This window comes from Chaetodon trifascialis, chromosome 20 (assembly GCF_039877785.1).
Source record: "Chaetodon trifascialis isolate fChaTrf1 chromosome 20, fChaTrf1.hap1, whole genome shotgun sequence".
Classification (NCBI taxonomy): domain Eukaryota; kingdom Metazoa; phylum Chordata; class Actinopteri; order Chaetodontiformes; family Chaetodontidae; genus Chaetodon; species Chaetodon trifascialis.
Window position 1 is genome coordinate 17,141,485 of NC_092075.1, and position 26,503 is coordinate 17,167,987.

General features: G+C 42.6%; 2 protein-coding genes across 4 annotated transcripts in view; one reads left to right on the forward strand and one right to left on the reverse strand.

The window, feature by feature from the left end:
* The window catches only part of barhl1b (BarH-like homeobox 1b), a 336,897-nt gene that overhangs the window by 190,273 nt on the left and 120,121 nt on the right, over positions 1-26,503 (forward strand). The gene's annotated exons all lie outside the window — the stretch shown is intronic.
* Positions 9,146-26,503, reverse strand: part of dpysl2b (dihydropyrimidinase like 2b) — a 28,852-nt gene continuing 11,494 nt past the window's right edge. For all 3 annotated transcript variants that reach the window (XM_070988295.1, XM_070988294.1, XM_070988296.1), the window contains 13 exons: positions 26,192-26,280; positions 25,403-25,587; positions 23,257-23,421; positions 22,324-22,385; positions 20,422-20,502; positions 20,146-20,214; positions 18,873-18,993; positions 18,539-18,695; positions 18,267-18,408; positions 17,224-17,394; positions 14,431-14,610; positions 14,012-14,177; positions 9,146-12,803 (listed from right to left, as the gene is read on the reverse strand). In XM_070988295.1, the coding sequence (XP_070844396.1) occupies positions 12,712-12,803; positions 14,012-14,177; positions 14,431-14,610; positions 17,224-17,394; positions 18,267-18,408; positions 18,539-18,695; positions 18,873-18,993; positions 20,146-20,214; positions 20,422-20,502; positions 22,324-22,385; positions 23,257-23,421; positions 25,403-25,587; positions 26,192-26,280 (1,680 nt within the window). In that variant the 3' untranslated portion in view covers positions 9,146-12,711. The remainder of the gene's footprint in view (positions 12,804-14,011; positions 14,178-14,430; positions 14,611-17,223; positions 17,395-18,266; positions 18,409-18,538; positions 18,696-18,872; positions 18,994-20,145; positions 20,215-20,421; positions 20,503-22,323; positions 22,386-23,256; positions 23,422-25,402; positions 25,588-26,191; positions 26,281-26,503) is intronic.

A 26,503-nucleotide genomic window follows, 5' to 3' on the forward strand; every position in this document is an offset into this window, starting at 1 on the left:
ATGCTGCTATGGCTCGTGTTTGTGTCCACCTGTGAGTCCAACATTCATTCCTTTTCGCTCGTGTTGGATCTCCACCAACTTGTGAGGGAACTGTTTAGCACTTTACATGCCAGATTTTCCACTTTCTTCACTTTTGGTCTGCTATTTGGTGCTGGGCAGGTAGTGTACAGTCAGGTTGTCAGTGCTGTAACACCAAAACAATGTGAGATAAAAGAGGCCAAAAACCTCTGTATTGTTGGAGAGTAAGTGGATTCAACACTGAGTAACCCCTTTTACATTATACATACTTATTTAAATCACTGTCGATTTAAAAAGTGTCCATCACTGGAGCTTTAAATCCTATCTTTTGATCACAAGGTTGTCATATGATAGAAGGAAACTACTGCGATGTTGCTGGTATGCAGTTCATAAAGTCCCACTATGACCGCCTTTGTGATGTATAGGATGTGGACAAAATAAAAAACTGTGACATTATGAAAGGGTGATTAACTTTGAATGCATTAAATCGCTGCTCTAATAGAGGCTACAGACTGTAACCTTGAACAAAAGGGTGTAAGATTATCATGACATATGCCAACACACGATTAGACCCTCATTAAGTCAGAGACTCTCAATGAATTAAAATCTCTCCGACCTGTCATAACAAACGCTGAAAACTTTACAAAGGGTGGGTTTTATTGCAGGGCGATTGCAATGGATTGCATTATGCTTTATGAAAGGATGTGCCAACCCACTCTGTCTTTACTGAAATTAAGTCATATCATTAATTAGTAAAACAAAGGCTGCCATATTACACAAATTAATAAACAAACATGACGTGGTCCATTGTCAAGATAAGGATGAATGTTCCATTAAAAAAACATGCCATGAACATTGACTAATAGCTTTAACAAACATGTTATGGCGGTCTTATCTTTTTTAAAGAAGTTTTTCTTCTTAGTTATTAATCCTTCGCTTCCTCCTGTTACAAACAGAGTTGTTTTTCTTTGCTGTTGGATTAAAGGCATTTTTCTACCCTGCAGACATCATAACAGTGATGAATACCTGAGAACGCTTATCTGAGAGACGCAGGATGTTGACAGAGTTTCCGGAAGACAAATGATTTGTCATTTTACAATCACCTAAGGTTAGGCAATAAGAGGAGTTTCCTGTACTCTGCACTGCTGTATGGCTTTTTTATTTAACAGCAGCATTATGTGTCCGTTCAAGAGGATAATGTCTGTGTTTAAATTCTTGTTAACTCTCTAAGCTTCTACACTTTACATTACAGCGGCCACTAAACTGTCTGGGATAACTAATAACATGCAGCTCTCGTTTTCTCAGATTATGCAGCCACGGGCTCAATGTTACACTGCATTAGGCAACAAGGTGCAGAAGGAGATGTGTTGACTTTTCATTCGAGAGGCATGACTAAAGGTGAAAAAATATATACATATCAGAAAATACAATGACATTTTTATAAACTCCTTCAAATCTTCATAATGACATTTTCACGCCGACAGTATAAACATAGAAAACTCATTTTCTACTACTACCACCAACATACACAATCCATCCTTGCATTTTCCTGTTTTGCCAGAAGTCACAGCTTTACACAACAGATGCTGCCTTGTTGTGGCTTCCAAGAAGAAAAGAAAAACAGAATCCTTGAAAACTAATGATTCATAACGCAGTAACGGTGCTAGAGGGACACTTGCAGAGGGATAATCATCAAACCGCTGCGTGCTTTCAGTGTGTGTGCACATCCATGCCCTGGTGAATTCATCTGTGTGTGTACACCTGTATTTGTTTATTTGTTTGAGTGCAGTTTGGGTTGTTTTTTAGCATGTGTGTGTTTGTGTGTTCTTCTTAATATTATTTATGGAAATAAATGCAACAGATTCATATTAAACATGCAGCTCTTATTTTCAAAAAGCAGCACAGGATGAGAACAGTGTCACAGCAGCTGTCATATGAAAGCAAACACTGCTGTGACAAATGAATGTGGAAAGACAAATGTGTGCTGTTTAACCTAATCAGTTGACTTAGCAAAGCGATGTGTCGGTACAGTAATGGCGATCATGATTAATAACAATGTTGAGCAGAAAGCAAAGCAAGTGACGAGGATTGCAACTGCATCAGGAAGACAAAGAGGCCTCAAATTTGCAATAAGAGGAATAGGGTTTTTGTTATGTGTCAGAGTTGTCTCTTGGGTTTCTTCCGTGTGACTGAGCATCAATTTGAACTGATACTGACTCTCTGAGAAGCTGTCCCATTCTATTGATAGCTTGTAAGAGTATGTGGGAAAGCAGTTTTTTAACTACACCATCTGCATGAGTACACGTGCAGAACATTTTCAGGTGTAGCATCATAATGCAGGTGTCTGCGCTAGCTGATGTTTGTGCTAAATGGAGTAGCCTACTTGCAAATGCAGCTCCAGCTGTAGCTGTTAATTTACAAGAATTCCCCACTGTGTTGTATTAATAATCAAATTTCTTCTGTCTCATTGAACATTAAGATGAAATGTTGTAACACATGAAGTGCCTGCCAGCAGGAATTTAATTGGACGAGGTAGTTTTATTTTATGGTTCCTGAATTATCCATTACAAGTGCTTGAAAAGTTTTGGACAACGGCCAATTGGTTTTTCAAATTTTCTTAGTATACAGCAGATTTAAATATTTGTTCAGTTTAATGGACGTCAGCTGCATACATAATTGTTAAATGACAAAAATGAATGAGAATAACTCTAATATTGTTCTATGTTAGGCCACTGCAGGGACTTTGCTAAGGTAAAAAGTGTACAGAATTGAAAAACAGCTATGTATATGTACATTTGCCCACAGAAAAAAGAGTAAATGCCATAAAAATCCTACATATAATTATCAGTAATTGCAGCTTTTAGTTCATTGTTTCAGTTCTACACAAACAGCAACCTCTGGGGCTGTAGCCAACACTGAAGTGCCAAAAAAAACTGCAGTTCTTGGAATGGCCACTTGGGTTTGGCTCCAAACTAAGTCAATTCCCATGGACCCCCATTTTAAAATGTCCAAATTTACAGCAGAAATAAACATGTTTAGAGACTAGTACAAAAAACAGTAGTGGTGTTTAAGCTAATTTCCCCATTCATGACAACTGTACTGTGGTGTTAGGGCAGGATTTAGACCCAATAGCAGACACACAAACAGGGAGCAAGGGGAAAATGGGAATTTATTGAGCTGATAATGAAGGAAAAGGGGAGAAGGGAGATATGGATTGAAGTCCAGAGAGCCTGGGGGTCAAGGCTCCTGGATAGGTCATCAACGGCTGTGGACGGAGGTAGGCTGGAGACTCCAGGCATGCAGGAAACACGTAGCTGGGAAATCCAGGAATAGCAGGTGAGGCACGAGGTACTGAGGTGAAGAGCAGCTCATGTATGAGTACAGTGTTGAAGGCACGTGACGGCTAGAGGCACAGATGAAACTATATGGTGATGGCTGTGGACTAGAGGGTTGAGGCAGGTGGAGGCAAGAGGCTGGAGCTGGAGATCAGTGCAGGAGAACCCACTGAACACAAAGAAAAAGACACAAGATCAAGCACTGGTAATCAACATGAGAGAAACAAAGACTAACTATAAACTTCTACTTGCAGGTAGCACTAGTAAAGCCACGAACTCCACCACGAGGCAGCAGAAACAATCTGGAAACGAGTCCTCTGCAGTCCACAGTCTTAATGCTGTGCTTGATTGTGATGAGTCCCAGCTGTGTTGGAACCAGCTCCCAAGCAACCTGGAGAACCACGCCCAGCCTCTGCCAAAAAAGGACACACAGGAACCAAGCCCCACCCCTCTCCACCGTACACAAGAAAATACCAGAATTTCCCACATCGCCACATATACAGGGGATGAATTTTTATCATGCAAACCACCATGCAAACTCACTTGTTTGCATGGTGGCCCATCTTATTCCTTATGGGTGCAACTTCTGACCCCCTGTGAGATAGAGGTCCCCTCCCTTTTCCCTGTCCCTCAGCCTTAAAGAGGAGGGAGGACAACCGAGAAAAGTGGTGTCACGTTGTAGTAGTAACAGAGCAAGTTAGCTTCATGTTAGCTGAAATGATACATGAATGAATTGTGGGGCAAGTAAAGCTCTTCATGACTGCACAATTTAGCAAGCTAAACTAATGCAATGACAAGAAAAAGAGTCGACTTAAGACAGTTCAGACTGACTTTAATGAGCACTTTACACCAAAGAGATGACAGGAGTGCCCTACAACTCTAAATCTCTCATGATGTTATTTCCACACTGGAAATTTGTCTGAGACGGTGAAATTGCTCGAAAGTCATTTGGTGTGAGGCCAGCATAAACTCTGGGCTTAAAAAACAGCGTGCCAGAAATGAACTTGAAACCAAAAAGGGATAGTTCCAAGAGAGAAGTGACAACTTCTCAAACTCCTTTCATAAACTACATGACTTTATTTTGTTGAAGTAGTTGATATGCACTTCAGCATGTGGCCAAATGTGCTAAATAATTAAATCTAAGTATGAAAGCGGGATTAACATAGATTGGCTGATTGTGATTATTGACATCAGGTTACATCTACACTGGCCCTTTCACTTTTCACACGTCTACAGATATTTTGCTGAACCAACAGTTTTCCTTTGCTTTTGGGCCTCTTGTTCACATGCAGATGGATTTTTAGATGCCTTCTCAAGTGCAGATTTTTCCAAACTGTGGTTTCTGTGTATCCTTATGCGCATGTAAAACAGAGCCTTTGGCAAACAATGATGACATCACCTTAATTCATGCATGCTTATTTCTTTGTGTAATGAGCCTGACAACAACAACAACAATGGTGGACTCCTCTTTAGTTTATGTTTGATTAGCACTACAAGCTGTGTACCAGAAAGGTGTAAATTATCTACAAATAATGAATAATTGGCTATTATTGTTTGTGTTTTTAAGTTACGGCTGCCAAAGGAAGATAAGCTCACCACACATACTCAGAATGTTCTTGTCTGCTATTTGATACTGTTGATGTAGACTTTAAAAATATTCGTATAACTGTGGTCAAATGCATCTTCGTTACTCTGGCTACGTTTACACTTAGGGAAAACGCATATGTTTTCATACGGTTTGGCCTCTCGTTTACACGCAAACAGAGATTTTTTTCACCGAAAACGATCATTTTTAAAAACTCCGGCCAAAGTGGAGATTTCTGAAAACGCCGGTTATGTGTTGGCATGTAAACAGGATTTAACAGCTTTTTAGGTTCCGAAATGTCACAACATCAAACTGCAAATTAAAGCACACAATAAAAATTCTCCAAAAAAACAACAAAAAAGAAGCATTTGAACGACTTTACACACCGACTCGATAAACGATTACAATAATTAACCTCTTGCTTTCAGTGTTGGCATGTGGAGTAATTAAAGCTCATTGTGTGTGTGTGTGTGTGTGTGTGTGTGTGTGTGTGTGTGTGTGTGTGTGTGTGTGTGTGTGTGTGTGTGTGTGTGCATGGACTCGAAATAACTCTAACATTTGAATGTTGACAGCCGTGAATGCAAATTAATTAGAAAAGACTTAAAGCCTCTGCGTGTAGGAAAGAAGTAATACCATGTAAGATGCATTTGATACTCATGCCACTGAACATTTGTTTTAAAAGCAGTCAGCTGCCATCTGGCACACTGAGTTCTCTTCCCTGGTTCATTCAAGTTGCCCTCGATCGTTCGTTAGAATAGCTTCTACATTTTGGATATTCATGTAGTGCCTGGGCACAAAATCCCTTTATTTTGCCTCAAATTCTGTCCCTGTCAAATTTGAAATGACATTTCACAGTAACTGAGCTGTGAGATGGACTCGTAGGTTTGGAGTTTCTTCAGCAGCGAAGCGATGGTCCTCTCATAAAAGCTTGTGGAGGTAAAGAATGATCCTGTGGTCTGTACTGTAGCCATGGTTTGACCTCAAGCACCAAATAAAGCGCAAGTCATTTTGGTGCTCATTTCTAAAAGCTAGCCTGAGCTTGAAAAGGTCAGTACACTTGTCCAAAGGTCTGTGCACTTGTCTGGTGGGTTGTCCTATTCTATTTTATTGTGTGCACAGAATCAGGACAGCTTAAGTGTTGCACTTAAATAAATATTGAAATAACGTAACCGTAGCAGATTTATATATAAAGCTCATGTCAACCTTGACATTGTGTCAAAAAGGTTTACACTTCAAGCAGACCTTTTCAGACCTTGGAAAATCAAAGGGAAAAAGAAGAAAACATTGGCAAACTAGCAAACTTTTACCAACAGTGGAAAATTTTATGTAAACAAAACAATGTTGAGGGCCCACGAAAGCTTAAAATAATGTGGGAGGCTTGGATTAAACTGTAGAAACTTTTCTCAAGAACACCGGTTATCAGGCCGGTAGGTATGTAAAGGCTTAACCTTGATTTTAATACATTAATATATTTAAAATCAGAATATCTCATTAATTTAGTGAACACTGTGGATCAGTTTGTTTTGATCCAATGTGCCCTAAAAAAAAAGTCAAAGACCAGTAACTGTCTTCACAGTTTATTTATCGCCCTCACAAGATTAGTGTTTGCACAGCAAAGGAGGCCATTTAATTTAGGCAAAAATCAGCGTAATCCCTACCGTCATGCCGTCATGACAGTGGAAACAAAACCAGTGTATTCAGCCAGATTTATATTGAACAGATGAAGTGGATTATGCTGCTTGAGTGGTTTAAGAACTTTCTTTTCTTTTAATCTACACTGAAAGCATGAACTGAATCTATTGTAACAACCGCAAATCTGATAGCATTCTCCCAAAATGACCAAACTGCTGACTCTTTATAACCACCCTTCATACTCAAACCAGAGTCAGGGTGACCATACCATAATTTCCACATGCATTAGCAGCTACATTTCCTCATAAATCCCTGCAGTTGCACTTGAATGTAATTCATAGCAGATGTGATCAGCCATGCAAGAGTCCTCTGCTATATCTTTTTTTAGACTGCAGTTCAAACCTGAGCTGGCAGGGGCCTTTCTGTGCAGAGGCTTCAGCCCCCCCATGAGCAGGGTAAGTGTGTATAGAAAATGGGAGGATGGATGGAAGCCTTTCAGATGATAGCCAGATGATAGAAACAGTGTGGAAAAAAGCTTTGACTTGCAACATGTGCACCTTATTATATCATGCAAATCCCTGACTAGACCTGGAGCAGCCACTAGAGGGCTCTATATGGCATTACTGTGAACAAGAAGGACTGAAATATGCTGTAGCTCCTGTGAAGCACAAACACAGGATCCTCTTTGTGAAAATCTACTTGTGGGCAGAGAACACACCTGATAAATGTGATAATAAACATCATATTTAGTAATTTCACGGATGACAAATAAGACTGATCTCTCTGGAGTTTGGCTTTTTTTCACCACTTTCCTTTTTAAAAGCAAGCAAGGATTAAACCCAAAGAGAAAATCCTTGGCAAATGAGAAAAAACAAATTAAACAATTCATTGAAATCTCAAACAGTTCATTCACTCAGTCTATACTTTATCATCTTTTCTCACAATTTTTCATGTGCCTCTGAGGAAGGAACATGAAAGTGCCTCTGAAGTCAAAGAACGCTTTTATGTTGGAAATAGTTTTGATTCATTACAGTGCAGGAAATTGTGGATTTCCACTTTAATGCTGTTGGGAACAGGCCTGGCAGGTAGATAGTTGATTACCACTTACAAATCCGACATTTTAATTCTGGCCAATTTCAGTGTCAGTCTAACATGAATATGACTGTAATTGATTAGTGTATCTTATTATTTAGTCAATTAATGCACTAACACGAGTCATAACAAAAGCAGCAGAAGATATGCCACAGACCATGTAACTAGTTAAATAATAAGGAAATCCCACAAGACAGGGGCAGAGGAAGTGGTGAGTGAACCAGATGACAGCACTGCCACCTAGTGTAGAAACATATAGTGCATCTTCTTAGGAGGGATTTACTGCATGCATTATGCAGTAACCAAGACGTTCATGATGTCTGATGTTACCACACTGCTGAACTATGCTTGTTAAACTAACCAGTCTTTTGTGACCTGGTTATTCTGTCAATCTGGAAACTATCCCAGCATGCATAAGGCAGGCTCTATTACAGACGTGGACACATTCACACCTACATGCAATTCAGCCTTTCCAGGTCAGCTAACCTCGATGTCTTAGGCTGTCAAAGGAAAAAACACTGGAGCACTAAGAGAACATAAAGCCTGCACGCAGAAAGTCTCAGTCATGAGATGGCAGTGTAACCACCCAGCTACCATGCTGCCAACTGCACCAGAGGTGGAACTTACCATTCAACAGTGTTGAAAGATTCATTGTTATTGAACTCTGTAGTTCATTTTTTTTTCTAATCTTAGCAATTGTGTTACCTTGCACAGTCATCCGTTCTCTAGTTAGTTGTTTGCTGCTAGTTCAAAGCACTTCCTTCAGTTCAGAGCAAAAATAAAGGCCTCAGCATGCTCCAAATGATGTGCCCTCTCTGGATGCTTCACACAGCAACTGGCCAGGTGTGTGTGCAGAGTTTCTACTAGCTTCTAGTCTTACTAGAGTTTGCCTTTACGTCCAGTTGGACAACCTAGTTCCTTTGAAGCATACTAAGGCCTTAAACCTTATAAGCAGTGTTCTTCAGGTTAGTTTTGCAACCACCTATTTGCTACAGAGATGCTGTTTCAACCATGAAGAAAAACACTAATATTTGAGCTGATATTTGTGTTGTCACTCACCAGAAAGTGGAAATCCAGCGCAAACACCTACAGATTCAGTCAGTGTAATAAATGATGAGTCAGTACACTCACTTCACATTGAGGACTTGGTGTTAAAACATTCATCTGTACATGTGCTGAACACCTCTAAACACTCCACTACACCACACTTCCTTGAACAAGTACATGGTCCAAACTGGTTGTGATAGAACTGGGACCTCTGGGTGTCCCAGTTATCTTGTCTGATGCATCATTGATACCATCTACAGGCAAAACTAAGGAAGAAGTCATTCTAAAAGGTGGTGGATTTTGTTTGAGGTAGTTTACTACAGATGTCCTCCAAGAGTTTGTCTGTTTTGTGCTTGTTTCATTTTCAGTCTATATTTAATGACTTGCAGACAGCTTCTAACATAAAACATGAAAGTCGGCAAACAAAAGAAACAGATTTCATTCCTTTTTCCCTCATTTTTTAATTCTTTGAAGTCCTTGGTTTTCTTTTTTTTTTCCTCTTTTTTTTTTTTTTTTTTACATTACCTTCCATGGGATTTGACACTTTTTCCATATTGAGTAAGCATCCCAGAAACCCCACAGCCACCAAGACAAATACCATCACACAGTTTCACTTTCACGAAGGGGAAAGGCTTACAGAGAGGGACGGAAGGGTGCAGGGGGCAATAAGGTGTTCAACAGCATCGACAACCTCAGAACAGAAGGAAGCTCCTCTCAGTCTGCAGCACGTTGCGTACATACATATCACTCATATATCATTAGCATAATATGGCATAGAAAAGCATCCAAGCTGACAGAGCATTGAAGGAGTATAAGTGTGTGTTTTAGTGTGTGTAAATCGAGGAGGCATGGGACACGGCGAGGATGCCAGCATTGACAGCTGGTATTTAATATCCAAGTCAATTCTTCAGGCATGGGTGCTGCATCACAGCAACGGCTGTCTGATGTGTGTGTTTCTGGCATGGGCTACTTCTGGGGACACATTTCAGACTAAAGACCAGTTAATTGGGGACGGCTTGTCCAAATGGGGACAAAAGCCGTGTCCCCAAGTGTGAAAAAGCTGATTTTTGGATCAGCACTTAACGTTAGGGTTAGGGTAAGTCTGCAGGACATGAATGTGAGTCTGTGTGTGTGTGTGTGTGTGTGTGTGTGTGTGTGTGTGTGTGTGTGTGTGTGTGTGTGTGTGTGTGTGTGTGTGTGTGTTCTACAGTATTCTGTGGTGTGCTTTGGACTCTAATAGATTCTTTTCAGCAGCAAAGGACTCTGGATTCCACACAACTCAGTACAGGATCATGTAGAAATGGTGCAGCACTGTCACAGAATAATTATAAAAACGTGTGTGTGTGTGTGTGTGTGTGTGTGTGTGTGTGTGCAGGCGCAAAGCTGTACTAAATAGCACCAGGTCAGGACAGGTTGCCAATGGCAACCTCCAATCTGACAAGCGTTGCCATGACAAACAAAAAGCAGAACCCTGTGAGAGCGGAGGGGTCTGTCTCCACGGCAACAGCCAGAAACAACAAATGAGCCATGGAGGGAGGGAGGGGGGAGAAGAATGAAAGACAGATAGAGACGAACTGAGAGGAAGGAGTGACACAGAAAACACAAGAATACAAGAAGCATACTATTCCTCTCACAAGAGCCACACTGTACTGAGGACTACACCTCCCTTCACCCACATGCTCTTTAGTGTGGTGGTGGTGAGTAAGAGTGAAGACTGTGTCAGTGAGAATGGAGGGAAGCTCAAATACGTATAAATACAATGTTTATGTCTCACCTTCGAATGCTTCAGAGACATGTTTTGGATTCTTTTAATGTATCCCATTGGTAATGCTGACAGCCTTTGCCTTCTATAGGCCTGCAGCTAGATCAGAGGGGAGGGGGCCTGAAAAACTGGGGTTGAAAGCACAAACACAGAGGTGGTGTAAGTTTCAATATCTACATTATGTATGTTTGCGAATATATTCATATGTGTGAGCAAGTAAGGGGCCATTTCTAGTTCAAATGACTTCATCAAATGACAAACCCAAGACTTGTGACACAGTTTAATGTGTCCAATTATTCACTAAAGCTAAAGCTATCTCTCAAGTGTTGCAGCAAGTAGGTCTATGAAGGAGTAGGTCTTCATCAGACTAGAAGAATTTAAGACCAGTCTAAAGCACAGGCTAGTCTTCATCTACATGTATGTAGCTGGACCCAAGACCTCGTTGACATAAGAACACAGGAAACAGTTGCTTGGCCTAATGGAAACCAGATCATGCAAAAAAAAAAAGAAGAAGAAGAAAAAAAGAAACATATGAGCGCTCAGCACGGCCCGGAGCGACGTCACGTTCACAACAGTAAGGTGTGCTGTACAGGAGCCTGCTGTGCGTGTCCCATCCCTCACACATCAACACTGCACACTAGTCAGAAGTACATTAGCTCATGTCTACTTTCAAGCGTAAATCAATAGTGCTCAGCCCTTAGGCACCTAGTTACAGAATGACACTAAAAAGCAGTTTGACAACAAGTTAAAAACTCTAAAACATTAGAACATTTCAAGATATCGAGCATTTTTCGTCTTTACAGGGGCTCTACCAACAGAATAGGCCCCGTGAAAGCACAAAATCTGGCACCTTTGAATCGGTTAATCCTGGCTATTTTACATCTTTTTATCTTACATCCTTCACTTACCTCAATAAGAATAACAAAACAAGAAAAATCAAACTATCAGTACAACTTCTGTGGGTTCAGGCACATAAAGAGTAGAACAGAAAGAGGGATTCTGATGAGTATAAAACAGTCACATCTGGAGGAGGAGGAGGAGGAGGAGGAGAAACATTCTGTATGTGAATGCACTGGTTGGTGATGGACGGTTGGACAGCTGTCAATCAAAAATTTGGACCTTTATGATTCACTGGAATGCAAACAAGCTGGGCAAATTGTAGCTGCATAGTGAATGGCACCTTCCGTGCACTACTTAAAGTTCTCTAAAAGGACGGCATTGAGAAACAATAAGGCAAGGAAAGGTTGAGGTTGAAGCGACAGCGAATACAACTTTCTCTCCCCTCTCTAAATCTTTCCTTCAATTCTCACACTCAACGACGCTCTAGTGCTCCGAGATGAGGCATAAAGCTCTACTTACTACCTGCCAAGGTTCCTCCTGCTTCACAAGAATCACAAGCTGTAAGGCAGCTGCCAAATGTGGAATACGTTTTTTCACTCATGCACCTGAGCCACAGGTGGGAAAACATGAGGCGAAAGCCAGTGCAGGAAGAGTTAATAACCCTAATACAAGATCAATTTTTCAAATCTTAAGGCCGTCCTCATTGTGAATAATCAGTTGGATATTGATAGTACTGGACAGTGAAGCAATTGAAATGCAACATAATATAAATCACAGATAATCAACAGCTTGAAGGACGCGTTAGATTCTTGTCTGCTAAATAAAGACTGTTCAATTTCAAGCAACCTACTATTTGGCCTATCTAAGAAAAGCAAGAAAAACAGTAATGGTTTGTACCATTCAAACTACTCCCAGAAATGAAAAGAGAGAATGAAAACACAACGGTCATCCTGCATGAAAATGATCCTCTTTTCTTAACTGCTTCAATTCAGTTTAGCCTCGCTTGATCCCTCTATGAAAACAATAGTAAAACAAATATCAAAAGGATACATGGCAGGGAGAAAGTACGGTATAAAAAAACTAAACAATGTCGTCAAAAGTGCTCAAATAAGGAGTGTTTTCATTTTTTTCATTTTTTTCTCTTTTTTCATCATATGAGGCAGACCTTTTTTTTATGGTTTTTGTTTCTGACTGTGTCCTCTAGGATCAGGGTTTGGGGAGGAGGAGAGTGGGAAACGCAGCGAAGGAGGAGGTGAAAGATCGAGGCTGACGGAGAGCCCAGTCAGGTGCTGTGGAGGGTTCTGCTCCCGATGTCATGACGTGGTTTCTTGACCCCTCAGCCCCTGTCGGCCGTCCCTCCTCGGATCTTCTTGTCCTCCTCGGCGGCCACGGCCGGAGCTCTAACCCAGGCTGGTGATGTTGGCCCTGCCACCTGGTGGCGCCACGATGCGCTGGGTGTTCCGGCGGGGAACGTTGTCGTCAATCTGAGCGCCTGTGAGATCAAGAGGAAAGCTGGCTATTCAAGGTTGTGTTTATTTTCTGCAAAAATACAAAGATAACAGTTTATTGGGGGTCATTTTATTATTTTTTCCGACTGGGGATTTTCCTGTTGTCAACTGTACCAGAAGAGAAAAAATATTTTGTTGTTGCAATCAAAGGCGGTAACAGATGCTCGTTAGCTTGCTTGTGACCCAAATTAGCCAGCTTGATAACTAAAAACAGAACACATATCAGAGCGCACGGTTGCACAACACATCATGATCTCACCACAAAACCAATTCACTGAAAGACAGTGTGTGAAACAGCCTTAGCTAAAACAATAGCTTCCTCCCTTGTGGACCACAGCAACCTGCAAGACAACAGTCATGTGAAACACGAAGGCTAACTTTCAGAATCCTTGTTCGCTTATCTACCGTACTGTAAGAAAATAATCTGCTAGTCTATTTTTTTTACGTCTATTTTCTACCATTCTTCTTTTTTCAATGGACTTTCAACGGACTTACGCAGTGGGCTGCACAAACCAAAAACTTTTTTGGAGTATGCGCCGTGCGAGCAGCTTTCATTGTAATGAACTGATGCCATCTTGGAGTCCAGCACGCACGTTGTCGCCGGCACAGTGGCATAAAAACTGTTTGTGTGGTCAACAATGTGAATTCAGTTGTCAAAGTTGGATGGATCTCACATTACTGTGCCATGAGAGAGTCTGTTTGTTTGCACTGACTCTGCTCAAATGAACTGAATTTGGTCCACACTTTCACTAACTATGCTGCCGTGACCAGGCCCTTTGACCAGTGTCATGAATGCTGCTCTTTATGGTGACCTGAGCATAGCTTAACTCAATTCATGGATGTTTAAGGCATCAAGCAGAAGCACTACTCAAGAGTAGAGAAATACACCTCCTCCAATACAGAAGATTTAATGCTTTGTACATATAAGCCTTATATTAAAGGTTTTTTACTAGCTATGTATCTATAGATGAGTGAAAATGTATTTCTCTACTTTTGAGAGGACCTGCAACTTGATTCCATAACTTATTTTATTAAACAGTGAAAAAAATGCTCACTGTTCAGAAGACATTCATACTGAAATGAACAGGCCTCAATGACTTTGCCTGATTTTGGGTATACGTAATAGAAAATGTGTTGTCAGAATTAAGTCATAAAGGAGTAGCAACAAGGAAACAATGACGTCTGCACTGACCCGATAGGCTGAATCCAGACTGATGCAGGTTACGGACGGGCTGGTTGGGCTGCTTGGCAGGTGAGGTCTTGGCAGAGGATGCAGGAGTCATGGCTTTAGGTGTGACCGACACCTCGCAGACCGGACCGTCGTACAGCCCTCTGGGTACACCCCTCAGCTCAGCCAGCTGCAGTTGAGGGAAACAGACAGAACAGTCACTCCAGTGAAAAGAAACCGGGAAATATTCCATCCTCTAAGAGGGCTGCAGGCACGTCCTGGGTCAGTCTGTAACAAGCTGCGCCACCCCTCCAGTTTCCACAAAACAATCATCAGTCATTATAAAAATTGCTAAAATGTATGTCTGTCTGACTCTGTGCCCGCCCCTCCCTCAAACAACAACCACAGCCTCGAGAAACAAGGTTTGAAAAGCAGCACCGTACCCTGCTGCGAGCTTTTATCCTCTTGTAGACGTAGTCAGGGAAAGGTTTTCGGGCAACATAGCGTCCCGAGCCCTCGGTGGTGTGAAGGTTCCCTTCCTCCAAGACGATCTTGCCCTGGCTGATCACCACCAGAGGCCCGCCACGCACCTCCGTGCCTTCAAAGATATTGTACTCCACAGTCTGTAGAGGAGGAGAGCAATGATGGGAAAGTACATGAAAGAAAGTACAACAGTCTGTAAATAATGTTTCAAGTCAAACATCCACAAATACATACAAAAACAAATGCACATAGCTAACTATAGATCTATAGTCATCATGGGTGGCTGTGCTGCTGGATAAGAGCAATGAGTTGGAAAAGGAGGGCAACACAGCACAGCAGTGTTCTGAATACTCTCACAGACTGCCTAAATTATGGATGTTACACAGGCCAAAATGCTCTCATTCTGCCTTTTCAGTCCCAGAGGGGTACTGCTTCATAGAGGCTTACTCCTGAACTCATTGGCGTACCTCAACATGTGAATAGCTCTGCTTCTTACCAGCTAAGTGAGCTGTCATTCTTGGTTGTAACCCCTCATTATGCGGTGTTATTATGAGGATCTAAAGACTTCCTCTGTTTTGTACTGTTAGGATGTTTTTGTAAACTATTAATATTCTACTATTACGAGTGCTTATCTACAAATAAGCTTGGTTATCCTGAAGCAGATAACGTGGAATACATCCATATTTGAAGCGAATAAGAGACTTTGATAATCAAACCGACAGCAGCACTTTTTGGATTCTTTGCGCATTTTGCAACGTTATCCATGACATGGTGCTACAGATGTGGCATGTGTTAAAGATAGAAGTGATTTTCAGGGTTTTTTTTAGATTTGAGGCAGGCTGGCGCCCTGACAGCCGACAGCTGAGCTGCTGTGGTGGTTTATTACAGCTGCTCGTTTCTCATAACACAAACGCAGATATAATAAATCATCCCAATAATACCTTCGAAGCAGTGTTGCAGTGATTCACCTTCTCCTGCCGTTATAAGGTTTATGTAACCTCCCTGCAGCAAATGTTGTATCTGGGAATGTTGCTGCTTCAGTTCAGCGATTTATGAAAATCCCACTCAGGCTTTATCTGAGTGACGCTGATGGACTTCCAGTTTGTGTTCACACATCATGCCACCATGTGAAATTGCCATAGTGTTTATGGATTAAAGCACACTTGTGAAAGGAGCTTAAGTGATTTAACTTGAGTTAAAGCGTTCGCTCTGGCTTCTAATGCTAATAAAGAAAGCAAAGCTAATCGTTGAGGAGTACCAGCTGATGTGGCACAGAGGCCTCAGTTCTGAGGCCAGAGGAGGAAGCGGGGGTCGTATGGGTGGTGCGGGTGTTTGGGTGTGTGTGTGTGTGTGTGTGTGTGTGTGTGGAGGGTGGAGAGGTTGCTGTGTGACGAATTTGGAAGCTGGATGACTGCTCTCTCCTAAAAGCTACCGGAGCTAAGTCTGAGGTCATGGCAATCTGGTGGACTCTGAGAGCTTGAAATGAGATCACCATTAGGCCGGGCTATACTGTGACACACACACACACACACACACACACACACACACACACACACAAACACACACACACACACACACACACACACACACACACACACACACACACACTCTCACTCTAAATGAGCAGTTTCTCCCATGAGCGCAAGCTGGTCATTTTCTGACTAAGCGGAATAAAAAGAAACCAAAGAACATGACGAACAGATTCCAAGAACATATATGGCAATAGACTGTATTTCTTTCACTTACACACACACACTCACACACACACACATACACAGCAATCTGCCTGCTAACAATCAGAAACGATGTGTTCCAGTTCTCTGGCAGATTTTAAGGATGACATCACTCCCCTGACGCTGTGTGAGGCCCACACCCTGTTCAACAGTCAGAGTCAAACAGCAGAAAGTGGACTAATAAACTAGTTGCTCTGGCTGTTATCAATTACAATAACTGCATTCTTATTATGAATCATTACCACACAATAGATGCTTTTTGTATGAATCTCAGATGTACTTCATTCTGAATAATGTTGCCTTTGTGGCTTCTATGTTTACATTACATGGGAAAAGAATGTGGACGCCCCGTTCACATACGTTTTGTGTCTCATGGTCTGGGGCTGTTATTCATCGGGGTCTCATTTCTATTGTAAATCAACTTGTTTCTAGAATTCTGTAAAATTAAGTTGCATTTTTTTTGCTGATTTTTGCTCAACAATCAACCTGTTTCTTACCTCTTCCAAGACAGTGATTTCTAGGAAGGCCTTGTTAAAGATTAGCAGTTTCTAATTATTAAATTGTTTCACTTGTTACACAAAGAATAACATTTTTAGGACTCAGTTATAGATAGAAAGGATTTGATAGGATGGACATTTCTTCACTGTATTTCCATGACTGTTGACTGATCGAAAACATTTTATGCGTTCTTGTTGTTAATCATTTAGTATTCTGCTGAACCTTCTTTCCTCATTTAAATCCTGTTTTGTGAGGCTCTTTCAGCTCCTTCTCTGCATGAAAGGTGCTGAATGATGTCATTATCATTTTCATTTCAGCTATTCACACATTCTTAGAGCTCAGATCACAAATCACTGTTTGCATTCACAACACTAGTAACCTGAGCAGCCTTTAACAGAACCTTACAGCCACTATGCTTAGAATTTGAAAATGTCTGAGTTTGCAATCACATAGAAAGGATACACCTGGTAACTTTAACACTTGACATTGAGAGGCCTCACTCTTATGGAGTGAAGTTCATACCGAGTTGTGGCTCTTGGCAGAGATAATCTTCGTTAGGTCTGGGTCCCACAGCACCAGGTCAGCGTCTGAACCCACGGCGATACGACCCTTGCGGGGGTACAGGTTGAAGATCTTGGCAGCATTGGTGCTGGTCACTGCCACAAACTGGTTTTCGTCCATCTTTCCCGTCACCTGAAATGAATCAGAGCTGAGAGTGAGAACAGTACAAGGGGAACTGTCCTAGGAGGACTGACATTCATGGAGGGACAAGCCCCTTCACGGCATGTACCACCACCAGATAGAAGTGGCTGATATCAAGAAATCCTACCAGTGGTTTGAAAAGGCCAGACTGAAAGACAGCACAGAAGCACCAATCATGGCTGCACAAGGACAGGCCCTCAGTACAAGATCAATAGAGGCAGGGGTCTACCACACCAGGCAGGACCCCGGGTGCAGGCTGTGCAAAGGTGCTCCTGAAACAGTTCAGCACATAGTAACGGTGTGTAAGATGCTCGCAGGAAAGCCTACATGGAGCACCATAACCAAGAGGCAGCCATAGTGTACAGGAACATCTGTACTGTGTGAACTGGAAGGCCCAAGGTCGAAATGGGAGACAACTCCTAAAGTGGTGGAGAATGACCGAGCCAAGATCCTGGAGGACCTCCAGATCCAGACTGGCAAGATGGTGGTGGCTAACCAACCAGTCATCGTCCTACTACCAGAAGGCAGTAGTGATCAATGCAGCGATCCCAAGCAACAGCAACATCAAGAAGAAGGAACACAATGGGCTGAAAGAGGAGCTAGAGAAGATGTACGGAGTAAAGGCAACAGTGGGACCAGTGGTAATCGGAGCACTGGGGGCAGTGACCCACAAACTGGGAGAGAGGCTTCAACAGATTCCAGGAAAAACATCTGAGGTCGCTGTCCAGAAGAGCACAGTCCTAGGACCAGCTAAGATACTGCGCAGAACCCTCAAACTCCCTAACCATCTGGTAGAGGGCTCGAGAAGGGGGGTGAGAGGGGATTTTTTCTTAATTTATGTACATATAATAGAATATACGCACCACACACTTGTCCCAGATGATAGACATCCTTTCCTCAGTGCCATTGACGCCTTCAGGAATCAAGCTGAAGTCGTCTTTGCCCACAGCACGCTGGGCAGTGTTGAAGGGACAATGTGCACTTCCTGTCACCTGCAGGTCACCACTTGACCACAGATGGTCAAGGTACAGAAAGAGGACAGAAGGGACATTGTGTTCATTGTACAGAAAATTAATTTGTAACAGTCCAACATTTCACTGTATGTCCAGTTTGAATGATTGGCTCATCCTCTTACCAGGACAGCAGGGAGGTGAGATAGTCTGGTGTGGTTGGGTCGGGGCTCAGGGGAGGAGAGGTGACGTAGGCAGCTGCTTTGGCCCAGTTCTTGCTCCAATAGTGGGAGCCGTCTGTTCCCAGGCTCGCAGTGATTGGCTCTCCGTAGACCACAGTGCCTGAAAGTCCAGTCCCATTATAACACCAGACACTACGCTCCTGGAGTTTGTATCATGTGTGTCAATGTTTGGAACGGTGCACTGAAAGTAATTCCAAGTAAGCAGTCTAAAACCCAAATATGATGGTGCAAATTTAGCATTTATGTCAATGTTAGTGAAGTAGACAATGAGTCTCACCCTTCTTCCTGGCTTGAGCGATGACATCGGCAGCGCTCTTGCTCATTACCTTGGTGACATATAGAGGACAGTTGGTCTGATTGGCCACAGTCACAGAGCGGTTTACGGCTTCTGCCTCCACCTGAAGAAGAGAGAGGTTTTCAACATTAGTTTGACCCTCTGTCTTTGTCCACAGTCACTGAGAATCACAGAAGCATATGTGCTTATTTGCTTTCTTGCCAAGAATTAAGTGAGGAGATTAATACCACTCTCATCTGTACGGTTATCTTAGCTTAGCATTAAGACAGGAAACAGTGGGAAACACATTCATTTATGTAGAACAAACTGAAAAAGCATTATATAAGGTGTCAATTACTGAGCTTTAGGGGTGCTGGCAGGTGGATTTTTGTTAACTTTAGACAGAGCCGGACGAGCTCTTCCCCCCGATTCCAGTCTTTGTGTTAAGCTAAGCTAGTGGCTGTAGGTTCATATTTACTGTGCAGACAAGTGAGGGTCAATCTTCTCTCGGTAAGGAAGCCAAGAAGGATATTTCCCAAAATGTTAAATTGGTGCATTTATTTCCTGAGAATCTGTTTTCTACCCATAGCAACAAAGATAAGGTAAAACACTTAAGAGAACCTTGGCAACTCGTTTCTAAAAGAGATGGCAGGATTGTGACAAACACTAACAAAATGTTCCAAGAAGAAAGAGCACTGTGGATTCTTCATTTTCTCTGTGATTCCTTTTGGGTCATACTTCCTTTTTTGTGTTTTTGTTTTGTTTTTTTTTCCCAAATAATCAATCCAATACAATCAAGATTTGATTACTCGACTACTGATTAGCATGCTGCGGGGGACAGGGGATCATTCCCCTCGGTATATGAAAAATTTGCATCCTCTGAATATTTGAAATGAGTCCAGTGATCAAATGCCTCCAAAGGCTAAAAAGAAAGCTAATTTTCTCAGCTCAATATTCAGTTTTGCCACATCTGGATGTTCATGAGTAACAACAATGATTCATGTAAAGTGAAAAGTGCTCTTCTCTGTAACGACTCTGGGATTCTTAACAGGAAAATTCCCATTAGACTTATGAAGGTGAGTTTGCAAAGGATGTTAAAGTATTTTCCAAGGCAGTGAGACACCCACGGCTTGACAGTAAAACTGTCAAACAACATAACACCAACAGCTGTGAAGGCTGGAAAGGTCAAATCCTCTTTGCAGGAAAAGGAATTGCAAAAACAACACTGAGATGAAGTAACTGCTCACTCCCCAAACTTAAGTCTGTCTTACTGTACCTCCTCAGGACGGCTCAACACGTGTCCCTCGGGCCCAGTGATCCCCTGCTCCAGGATCCTGCGCTGCTCCTAAATACACACCATCAAGCACAAACACACACACAAACAAACCAGTGGAAATGTGAGATGTTGAGTCATGTGCACGCATGTTTGCCTTGAAATGCTCGAAGCTTAGGGCTTTATTTTCCTTTTGATGCCAATTTTAAGGCCAACATCCATCAGAAAATCATGTCTACTCGTGTCAGAATCCAGCTCTCGTGGAGTGAACCGTCGTACCTCAGCGACGATGTCTCCGTTCTCAGCGTGCACCTGGGCGATGGCTCCCAGGTCGCGGATCACACTGAACACCTCGTACACCTACAGCAAAGAGGAAGACACAGTGATGATATGTGTGGCACAATGCAATGTTTTCCACTCAGCAGAGATGTTGAATTCTGGCCTTTACTGCATGTCCATGACAGAGTTTTCTTTTGATTTCTGACATGTTTTGTATCAGTGATGTACGATAAGGCTAAATAAAGGCCAATATTTAGTCTAGCTAAGATTGCAGATGACATCAGAGTATGATTCTTGGCTGTTTCAACACTTTTTCTGAAGAAAAAATACAGAATATCTTACATTCGTCTTCCCTTGGCTCTGCACTTGCGGTTTAGTGCTAATTAACAAACGTTAGCATGCTGACAGACAAAACTAAGACAGCGAACAAGGTGAGCATCACTCCTGCTTAACATCAGCATGTTAGCATTTAGCTCATAGCTTCTCTACAGCCTCAGAGAGACAGTGGTTATGATAAAAGTTATTGCAACACTCTCGAGGAGGAAATCATTTGTGGTGCTCATAATTTCCATTAATAACAGATTTTAAAATGTCATTAATCTTGTCATTAAAGTTTTTTCAGGTTGAAGTCAGGGAGGGTTTGGCACAAATTAGCCTAAAGGTAATCACTTATGAATAAAAATATGTTCTTTTTCCACTATCAGTATATAATAATGGACACTAGAGACACATCCAGACCTTCTGTATATAAGCTAATTCTCTAATTACACTGACATGTTGATATACAATCAGCCAGACAATAATCATAACCTCACTGACTGAATATTTTTGTGCAGTGGAACAGGGAGGCTGACTTTCACACAGTATGGGAGTCTCCCACACTCCGATTGTTTATTAAGGAACGCGGCAGCTTCGCGGACTGAAGGAGAACCGGCGTGTTGAATGAGTCATCACCGCCCGGCTGCCAAACATGCAACAATAAAGAGCCATCGAAGTTTGACATGGGAGAGAAAGCGATAAACTCTGGCTGCACCGGGCTGCGAGCATTCCTCACACAGGTGCAAAGACCAGCACTGCTCTGTTTGAAAACAGCTTTCAAGCAGGATTAATTATTCGAACCATGAGTCACACAGACACTTGTGGCTTTCATTACGCGTTCGGTCTCCCAAGAGAAACACACGGCTAATCAGCGCGAAACGACGCGTCGCCAAGACAAACACGCTCCCAGCATGCAATGAGAAAATCAAGGCTGTGATACAGTATGGCTTCCATGATATTGTAGGCTACCAATCTCTAGTTATTGCTTAATGCCACTGGACAGAAATGTTGCCAGAAGTAACAGATTCAAGCATAGTGCTGAACATCTTGGCAGACTGAAATACATAAACTAAGTTATTTTTGTTGCTCCTTTTGCTGAGTTCTGTCTGGATGAAGGCAACAAGTTATGATTCAGTTCTTATTCTGGCTAATCCCACTATGTCCTCTACAGCAAGCCGCATCATCTTCGCCTGTGGATTCATTTGAGCGCTGTCAGGTCTCATATCTCGCGTAACACTGATGACCATTAGGCTGACTGCAATTTGTGCAGATTCCATTTGGATCTATGTGCAGCAGCAAGCTTCGTGTCGAAGGATAATTCCAGCTTAATTAGATTTAGTGTAGGAGAAGCTGCATCTGGCCCGTCAGTCATTGTTAACAGCAGAATGCAGTGCCGCGATACGCCAGACTCCCTCCAGGTCGCAGCCAAATTGCAAAAGGAGAATTTAAGAGATCATATTTCTTTCTTCATTTGATTTGATTTTGACCACATAGCATTTACCTTCTCTAACAATGCCGTCTTCTGTGTCGGCAACGCACGGCTTGACAAAGAATGAAGTGAGAGGAGAAGAGAAGAAGGCCCACCTGAGCGTCAGTAAGCTGGAAAATATCCTTATAAGCCAGGTAGACGAGGAAGGAGTTGACACCTGGAAATGCAAGATGGTACAGTGTGAAAGCCACAAGGGAAAGGGAGAGAAACAGGAAAAAAGGATGGTGAGAGACAACAGACAAACTGTAAAATACATCCAGATTACAAGTAAGATGTGGTAAAACAAAGATCTGGAAACACAGTTTGAAAGCTGTACAGAGATGAAGTGGGGCTGCAACAGTGAAGCATTCAGGCCCCAATAACTAAGATGTAAGGTGCTATTAGTATTGTTGGGTGTCCTGAACATTGCGGCTTCTTGAGGCACGTAGCAGAGCTCATAGTCTTGCTCCTCCGTTGTGCAGTTTACTGTCATCAGGTTACTTGCCTGGGAGTTGCAATCTTTGGAAACTTTACCTACCAAAGTTGCTTTTAGCAGCTTGAAATATTCTTTCACAGCACCTAACCTGGATAAACAGAAAAGACCCTACGCTGCCTCACACTTTGATGTCATTTCTGGTCGTGCTGCTTCTGACCTGACGTCCAAACCAGCTTAAGATAATGTGCTAATTGAGGCTAATAGGTGTTCCCTGTATAATTCCAGCACTCAAAAGCTCGGGTGTGGGAATGAGAGAGGAGAGCACATTCGGGTGAAAAAGCTTTGTGTTAAGGAATGAAAGAGTCTTTATAACTTAGCACTGTGCCAAATGTTTAATCTTTGGTGGTTTTATTTTATTCATATTTTATTCATTTAGGATATTTTTTTATATCCAGTGTTCTTAAGAATCAAAAGTTCTTTGCTCTCTCAAAGGGTGTATTTTCATCATTATGCTATTACATCATCATCATATCAGCGGCATAAAAGGGCAATAATGCTTTTTATCGCAATCATTTCTGGGACGCTGTATCGTGACGGGCCTACGTGCTCGTACCATGATCCTTCACGAGCGTCTCCATCTCCTCCTGGATGCCCTTGTGCCACTCCGTGATGTCGATGTGCAGCGAGTAGTCGCAGCAGGACTTGCTGTCGGCCCACTCACGCCACTGCTCGAAGGACGAGATGAGGCTGAGGCCAGGCTCGGGGACCACGTGGTCAACTGGACACCCACACACACACACACACACACACACACACACACACACACACACACACACACACACACACACACACACACACACACACACACACACACACACACACACACACACACACACACAGACAGTCAGACACAAACACACTGACTGAGAACGACTGGAGCTCACATGCGGCACCAAATAGGTTTGTCTGAAGTGACCACTTCTGGAGCATATTGGTCTTTGAAAGGTACCAGATGCACAAATCCTGCCTCTATACAAACCATTATCTGCTCATGGTCTCCACCACACAGCGGCAAACTGGAGCGTATATGCTGTCAAGATGTTTTCAGAGCAGTATGCGTGAATATAATGGCCCACATGCACTGATGTGGAGGACGCAGCAGATCCAGGGGTCCTTCAGTGCAGTCAGGAGAACATGTGCATCACATCAGGGCTGAAAATCATTTTTCTTTCTGTTCATCTGCAGGAAATTTTTTCAAACAATTGATTTAAAATTATTATTCTGTAAAATGTTAGATGAAAATTCCCCAGAGCTCAACATGACGTCTTCATATTGCTTATTTTGTCTAGTCAGGAGCTCAAAGATTCTCATTAATAAATGAGCATATTTGTGAAGCTGAAACCAGGAAATCCATTTTTGCTTGACTTAAAGTTTTCACAACCATTTCATGTTGTAATATGCGTGGTCAGGGCTCCTGAATACCTCAGTGTGAATCTTCAGTGATCAGTGACCCAGTCTGTGTTCAGACTGCCAGCCCACGTCTGACTTCTGCCATATCTAGACTGGATCCAGATCAGTTTCTGACCACACGGAACATGCACTTTAATCCCAAGCAGATCTGAAACTCATTCATCTGAGGTTCCAAATCTGTTTCAAATTCAAACTCTATTGCTTCATGTCTCTGTCTGGCCTCACAGAATTGCATTTCACGCTGTCTCTGTCACTTTCCATTTTTGGTGCGATCACATCTGTGCACTTGTGATGTGCACTCCCACTGACATTCCACATTCCATTACGCTTAACGTCCCGGTTGCAGACCTGTGTGACCCTGCAGCGGTCAGCGTTTATCCCGGGGTGACGACGACACACGAGTCGTCTGGGAGTGTTAGTTCTGCTGCGAGTGGGAGGAGAGTTCGGCTGCTGAGGGTCAGTGTAAGAGAGGAGCTTTGTTTAGCTGTTTTCTTTTTACATTAAATCACCTCATGTTATCTTTACACCGCTGCATCTCTTCTGAATAACATGCAAATGAAATAAAGCCAGTGCTAGGTCTGAGGACTGAGAAGATACACATAATATCTAGAAACAAATGTTCAGTTTCTCCAAATCTAACTCGTAAATAACTGAATCTGGATATTCTACCAGCTTGAAACTGGATCCAAAACAGATCTGACAATCAGAACCCAACCCTCCCAATTATAGCATGAACCAGCAGCAAGACAGCAAAAACACAGCATGGAAGATGAACTGAAAGTGGCAGAAGAGAGAAACACACCATCAACAGGTCACCGATCAACACGCTAACATGCTAAGTTGTACGCTAATGCTGATATTCCTGTATTTGGGAAATAATTTAAGACCGGCATGACTTTGGACTGTAAGAGGAAGCCTAAACAAACTCAGGGAGAATAAGTTGACCACACACAGCAAAAACCAGGTCTGAAATTTACCTGAAACATGATGCAAACGAAAATAGACCTGCAAGAATGAGAAGCATCCATACGCTTTGTGTAAACTAACAGCGCCAAATCTGCAGCGTCTGCGCGTCCAGAGGGGAGCAAAGGGACTTCTGGCTCGCACTCTTCAGCAGATGGATGGTTTTATATCTTGGCTCGGTCGTGAACAGGCCTGGCACCCTTGCTGCTCTCATCAAGATATTTTCAATTAAAGTCAATCAGTGAATGACGAGTCACAGCAGGGGGAAGACACACAAGCTCTGATTCGCCTGCAGATAGGACACAAAGGACCGAGGAAGGACTTACTGATCATGGTGGTGCCTCCGGCCAGCGCCGCCTTGGTGCCCTGGTAGAAGTCGTCGGCGGACGTCATACCTCGATCGGGCATCTGGAAACGTGTGTGCACGTCGATGCCGCCCGGCATCAACATGCGGCCGTGGGCGTCGATGGTTTTCACCCCACCGGGCACAATGAGATTTTCCCCAATTTGTCTAAAGAGAAGAATTTGATACATTACAAAACAATTGTATTTTTTTGTCTGATGTTGCTCTGGCTGCCAAGTGGATTGTGAAGTATATAAAGGGTTGCTGCAATAAGCTCTTCAGTCTACACCTTTTCAGCCTGTAGACTCTCTGTCTGCTGTGTCATTGGGTTGGTCTGTTTGCGGTGTTTTGTTTGAAGTAATTACCAGCAGTGTTGAGAGGTTTATTCTTCACTCAGTAGAGAACAGTAGGGAACAAACATCTCAAAACATCTCACCTCGAGGTCCATTTATTAAGCCAACATGGACGAGAACGCCCTGAAAGCGCTCCAAAAAATGGAAAGTTAAACATCTCCTCCTCCTCCTGTGACAGCTGGGCAAACTCCAGCTGCTGAGGATGAGCGTGTGACACCATCGAAAGCTCCAGAACGGATACTAAAGAGACCTTGGCGTGAGATTGTTTTCCCAATTCTGAAATAAACTCCAGTTTCAATGTCGTGTGTACAGACAGTCTATTCCAGTTTGACTATTACCCCTTTTTTGTATTTTTTGTGCTGTGTTAAAAAAGAGAGAGGGAATCCATGAGCAGCTTGAAGAGGAACCAACACACTCACTTGATGACTCCATCCTCCATGTAGATGTCAGCACAGAAGGACTGGTCATCGTTCACGATCTTCCCTCCTTTGATCAGGAGACGGTCACTCTGGAAAGCAATGAAGAAGATTAGTCGCTGCGCATTTATCTGCATTTAACCGCATCAAATGTCAGCTAAACTGTGGGAGCCAGACGCCGCACATCTGAACACGTGAAGACCGCTCCGGGTTTTATGGACGCCTATAAAAATACGCTTATGAGGGCGAGTATCCGATTTGGCTCGACTGGATGCAGGATTAAGTGTATTTGATGAAAGACATTTCGGGAAATGT